Source organism: Garra rufa, chromosome 23 (assembly GCF_049309525.1).
Source record: "Garra rufa chromosome 23, GarRuf1.0, whole genome shotgun sequence".
Taxonomy (NCBI): Eukaryota; Metazoa; Chordata; class Actinopteri; order Cypriniformes; family Cyprinidae; genus Garra; species Garra rufa.
Window position 1 is genome coordinate 4,398,700 of NC_133383.1, and position 6,247 is coordinate 4,404,946.

At 34.4% G+C, this 6,247-nt stretch overlaps 1 protein-coding gene across 1 annotated transcript; it reads left to right on the forward strand.

Annotated features, from left to right (window-relative positions):
• Positions 1 to 814: 814 nt before the first annotated feature.
• Positions 815 to 5,485, forward strand: tdgf1 (teratocarcinoma-derived growth factor 1). Its single transcript, XM_073830214.1, has 6 exons — positions 815 to 882; positions 1,079 to 1,128; positions 1,221 to 1,373; positions 3,280 to 3,394; positions 3,487 to 3,596; positions 5,385 to 5,485. The coding sequence occupies exons 1-6, from the start codon at positions 815 to 817 to the stop codon at positions 5,483 to 5,485; spliced, it is 597 nt and encodes a 198-aa protein (XP_073686315.1).
• Positions 5,486 to 6,247: the final 762 nt, after the last annotated feature.

The following is a 6,247-nucleotide window of genomic DNA, read 5'->3' on the forward strand; positions in this document are numbered from 1 at the left end:
TGAAAGTTCAAACTCAGGGGCACCATAGAAGTCCATTATATGGAGAGAAATCCTGAAATGTTTTCCTCAAAAAACATCATTTCTTCACAACTGAAGAAAGAAAGACATGAACATTTTGGATGACAAGGGGGTGAGTACATTATCTGTACATTTTTGTTCTGAAAGTGAACTACTCCTTTAAGTAAAGATCATGTTCCATGAAGATATGGTGTAAATTTCCTACCATAAATGTATCAAAACCTAACTTTTGATTGGTAATATGCATTGCTAAGAACTTCATTTGGACAACTTTAAAAGTGATTTTCTCAATATTTGGATTTTTTTTGCACCCTCAGGTTCCAGATTTCCAAATAGTTGTATCTCGACCAAACCATACATCAATGGAAACCTCAGCTTTTAGATGATGTACAAATCTCAATTTTAAAACATTTCACCCTCATGACTGGTTTTGTGGTCGAGGGTCACAAATATGGCTGATCCAATAAATACGCTGTACTTATGTCCCTAACAGCCTAATTTTCATCCCCGTCACAATTTAAATATGCCACTAAAGTTTTTAATCCAAATGCATTTCACTTGAGAAACAAAGATACTTGGTCAAATCCCGCAGTGTAGAGCATCAAGGTGCTTTGTCGGCGATAGGGCGCAGATTGAGCCTCTAATCGCTTCTCTGTGATACTAAAGACAATCGATTCGTTACAAACCGGTTTAACTGACGGAACTAATATGAATGGACGCTCATTTGCATGAGCGGGTGCGCGCGCGCGATTTCATGTATGACTATGGGAGGGGTTTACAGGTGTTAATGGGCGTCATGGGGGAGTCTGGAGCCCTAAAGATAAATAACAGACCCCGGGGAGGGACAGACAAGAGGGTGTTCTGGTCATTTGCTGTGTGTGTGATGGTGACACTGGGGATGTTTTGAAGCTGTTGGATTAGTGCTGAGCAGATCGGGTGTTTTGCTAGCGAGCGTAATTATGAATCAACTGTTCAGGTGAGCAAATAATTCATCTTAAAATAATTGTCTTGATATAAAATAACTGAATTAATTGCTAACATTTGCTATTCTTACCTACAGGTTCTTGCTGTCCGCTGTGGCTGTGTGTCAGGCGGTTTCGTCTGAATCAGGTAGGCTAAAAGTAGTCGGATTTTGTTGTTGTTTATATCCATACGCGGTTGGGTTTTCGTAGCTTCTTTTTAACATGGCGTTTTTCTCTCAGGCTGTGAAGGAGCAGAATGTGGGAAAGCTGGAGTCTTTGGAAAGCCAAAACACGCGGAATTCTTGAATAAGTTTAATGAAATGAACACGCAAACGCCGCAACGTCAACACCGCAACGCCGAAGCCGTGTTACCTTTCGTAGGACTGACCGGAGGTGAGATCATCATTACCACACCGGTTTTTAATAAATGATGAATTATTATAAATGTATACGTTTTTAATACTATTTCAAATAATATTATTAATGAGTCTTTTTTTCAGTCAAATTTCACGAATAATTTAACGTGTTACTTGCTTTTTCTTTTAATTTAATTTTGTTTTTACATATGTTTTTTTCCGGTGCATGTAGATATTGCACAAATGTATCAGGGTTTCTGAAGGTCTTATGTCTAATTTACAAAGTAAGCTCTTAAAAGGAGCAGAAAGTCATGGCATTGCATGTTGCATGCTTTAGTATTGTTTAGTTGTGCAAATATCTAAACATGGCAAATAAAACAAATGTGTATAATCTTTGAAAAAACAACAAATGTGACCCTGAATCACAAAACCAGTCATAAGGGTAAATTTAAAAAAAAAAAGAGAGAGATTTATACAAGATACAACTATTTGAAAATCTGGAATCTGAGGCTGGAAGAAAAAAAAAAGTCCTAATGATTTTTTGGCATAAAAGAAAAATCGACAATTTTGACCCATACAATGTATTATTTGGCTATTGCTTCAAATATACCCGTGCTACTTTAGACTGGTTTTGTGGTTCAGGATCACATATGTATTTTTAAAAAGCATGTGTAGATTTGATACGTGGACACCGCAATGATTTATCAGTGTTTTTGAAGTCTTAATTCACAAATTAAAGACGTAAAAGGAGCAGAAAGTCATGGCATTACATGTTGCATGATTTAGTATTTTTTGGTTTCCCAGTACTAATATCTAAACATGGCAAATAAAACAAATTTAAATGTGCTCAAGCTTTAAAAAAGAACACCCTAGATCACAAAACCAGTCATAAGGGACTTTTTTTTATTTTATTAGATTTATACATCATCATATTTGGATCTGATCTGGAATCTGAGGCTGCAAAAAAATCTAAATATTGAGAAAATTGCCATTAAAGTTGTTTGAATAGCAGCTCTTAAGAATGCATATCACTAATCAAACATTAAGTTTTGATATATTTGTGGTAGGAAATATACAAAATATTGTCATGGAACATGATCCTTACCTAATATCTTAATTTTTGGCATAAAAGAAAAATTGATCATTTTGACCCATACAGTGTATTTTGGACTATTGCTACAAATATACCCATGCTACTTAAGACTGGTTTTGTGGTTCAGGATCACATGTGTATTTTGTATAAATCATGTGTAGATCTGATATGTAGACATTGCAATGATTTATCAGTGTTTCTAAAGGACTAAAGTCTTAATTGACAAATTAAAGACTTAAAAGGAGCAGAAAGTAATTGCATTACATGTTGCATGCTTTTGTGTGTTTTTTTTTTTTTTTCTGGTTTTCCTGTGCAAATATCTAAACATGGCAAATGGAACAAAATTAAATGAGTTTTTGCTTAAAAAAAACAAAACAAATATCTGTCAATTGTGCATTAAAACTTGTTTTCATTTTAAATTAAGTTTTTTTTCTGAACCCACTGACAGATTTGTTTTTGTATTAACCATATACTCACTTCACTTTGATCTCATAAAACAAGATTTCATGTTATTTTTTTGCTTCTCAAGTAAATGCATCTTGATTTAAGACTCACTGGAAAACAGTGAATAATCTGTTGCACTTGTAAATAAACAATGTCCACAAAGTGGATAACTGCACTTTTAAGCATTTTGGCTGGAGTTGAGTGGATTTATCCATTTAATAATGGGAATTCCAGTGCTGTCAGGCGTAACGGCCTGCACAGTATCTGGATGGTTCGTGTCATGTTGGGAAACAGATGTTGGTAGCAGCTGTTTAGATTACACGTCATAAATTTAGTGAAAAGGGGCTGCTGTTTTGTGTTTGCATCCTTGTATTTAACATCTTTATTCTGCCGTTTGTCATTGCAGTTGCTAAACAAAGCCGTACCTGCTGTAAGAACGGTGGGACGTGCATTTTGGGAAGCTTCTGCGCCTGTCCGAAACACTTCACTGGACGTAGCTGCGAATACGACGAACGCCTCAGGTAACGAAAAGATTAATAGATAAAGCTGTACAGCACTTTTTGGGTCGCACAGGTTTTTAAAAAAAAATAATAACGTGTTTTTATTCTAACAGGGATTGTGGGGTGATTCCACATGGAGAATGGGTTCAGAAAGGATGTTCGTACTGCAGATGTGGATATGGACTTCTGCACTGCTTCCCGCATGTTTTCAGCAAAGACTGTGGTGAGTTTATAGATGCATGTTTGTTTTTCTCTGCAAAAATAACTTTATCTGTAGTTGTTATCTCCAACTAAACCAGTTACAGCACCCTGAACTATAGTAAGTGTGTGTCTGGCTTTCCTCACTGTAATATAATGAAACTGCCCCCTAAAACAGCCAAAAATTACCTTCTTATTCAGCATTTTTGTCTTGTTTTCCAGTCCAAATATCTAAATGTTTAAATCAAGACTTAAAAGTCTTGTGTTTCTAAAAACCTGATCAGAGTTTATGCTTAAAACCAAAAATCATTAGGATATTAAGTAAAGATCATGCTCCATGAAGATATTTTGTAAATTTCCTACCATAAATATATCAAAACTTAATTATTGATTAGTAATATGCATTGCTAAGAACTTAATTTGGACAACTTTGATTTTCTCAATATTTGGATTTTTTTTTTGCACCCTCAGGGTCCAGATTTTCAAATAGTTGTATCTTGGCCAAATATTGTCCTATCCTAACAAACCATACATCAATGGAAAGCTTGTTTATTAGCTTTCAGATGATGTATAGATCTCAATTTCAAAACATTTCACCCTCATGACTTATCCAGGGTCACAAATCTGGCATAAATTAATTTAATTTTGATTGATTTCTTTAGAAAACAAGCCTTAGTATCTCAAGTTATGTTGCTTCTCAATTAACTGTACCATCATGTTTAGATGTTTTGACAAAAAAAAAGACAAGAAATACTGAGTAAGTCATTTTGGGCTGTTTTAATGTCATTTTCATTATATTACAGTGAGGAAAGTTATACATTTGTACATTTCCTACCCTAAATATATTAAAATGTAATGTTTGATTAGTAATATGCATTACTAAGAACTTAATTTGGACAATTTTAAAGGTGTTTTTCTCAATATTTGGATTTTTTTTGCACCCTCAGATTCTAGATTTTCAAATAGACAAACTATACATCAATAGAAAGCTTATTTATCAGCTTTCAGATTATGTATAAATCTCAATTTCAAAAAATGTACCCTTATGACTGGTTTTGTGGACCAGGGTCACAAATATGGCTGATATTGTTTTTGTTTTAAGCATAAATGTGTTTGATGTTGATGCTTTTTTTTTTTTTTAGAAAACAAGATTAAATATCTTAATGTGAAAATGTTTAAATATTTGGACTGATTTTTGTATAGATCTGATATGTTAACATTGCAAGTGTTTCTGAAGGTCTAAAGTCTTAATTAACAAATTAAAGCCTTAAAAGGAGCAGAAAGTCATTGCATTACATTTTGCATGCTTTTGTATTTTTTTTGGCTTTCCTGTACAAATATCTAAACATGGCAAATGGAACAAAATTAAATGAGTTTATGCTTAAAAAGATAACAAATATCAGTCAATTGTGTATTAAAACTTGTTTTCATTTTAAATTAAGTTTTTTTTTTTTCTGAACCCACTGACAGATATTTGTTTTAAATATTTATATTTATAATATATATACAAATATTTGGACTGATTTTTGGCTGTTTTTGAGGCTATTTCCATTCTATTACAGTGAGGTAGGTTGAAAACATAATGCCAGACGCACTTTTAATATCCTGTAACCGGTTTAGTTGGAGATAAAGAACAATAGACAGACATTCTCACCTCCAACGCTTCTCTAATAGGGCTGTGAATCACTGACTAGCACTTGATTCGACCTAATGGCTGATGATTATTCAGGCCGTCTGTTTCTCGTCTGAGTGGCTGTTTCTTGTATATTATTTCATGTGTATTTATCTTTTCCATTATTTTTTTTCCTTTCAGACGACTCTCAGGAAGTTCGGTGGTACCGCTCAAGCTCCCTCAGAACGCTGTCGTCTTCAGTCGTCTTGTTTGTCGCCTTAATTTTACCCTTTTTACTGTGATTTAGTGTTCTTAAGTAGGTACTTGAGCAAAGATGAACTATGAACAAGATGTTTATTTTCTTTGACATTTAGGGCAGCATTTATTGGTGGCACTGAAATGCGTTTTGCTTCCAGTGGAAGTGTAACTAGCTGTGTTAAAAGCAACTGTTTAGTGAAGGAACATGTATATAGGATTTATATTGAAAATATATTGTGTGTGTGTTAGTGCGCAGCCGAATCGAAATGAATTCTGTCTGTTTCTGTGTCTCTGTATGAATTTGTTATACGAGAGAATGCACTGGCCCGAGAGTATAGCTTTTTATATCCCGCATCTGTTTTGCTTTTAAAATGTACGTGTCTTGTGAACAACGAGCTTGTTTTTAAAGTCAAGTTCTGGCCGTTCAACTTTCGTTTGCTGTGGTTTGTTGGTAGAGAGAGGCTGATAATGCTCAGATAGCTTGTGATTGTTGACCTTTCGGGCTATTTTCTCTTATCTTATATAAACAAGTCGTCCGTCCGGCCAATCAATCTCACTGACTATCTTGACCTTCTTGAGTTGGCTGGTGATGTACTGTAACACTCTGTATGACTGAGCGAATGAATTTGTCTCATCTAATTAAAAATCGCATCAATAACCAAGATGACTGACTGTTTACTGACTTCAATTAAGCAATTTATCACGGGTGCTGAAAATAAGATTGGATCCTAGTAAATCGAGGCTATGAATAACCATAAGACTTCTTTGCTGCAAAAAATGCTTTTCTTACTTAGATTTTTTTGTGT

Excerpts from the sequence above, each read along its gene's own strand:
- tdgf1 (XM_073830214.1), top strand. The coding sequence starts at position 815 with ATGGGGGAGTCTGGAGCCCTAAAGATAAATAACAGACCCCGGGGAGGG. Across the intron at positions 1,129-1,220 it reads GGCGGTTTCGTCTGAATCAG|GCTGTGAAGGAGCAGAATGT; the intron begins GTAGGCTAAAAG and ends TTTTTCTCTCAG. Across the intron at positions 3,395-3,486 it reads GAATACGACGAACGCCTCAG|GGATTGTGGGGTGATTCCAC; the intron begins GTAACGAAAAGA and ends TTATTCTAACAG.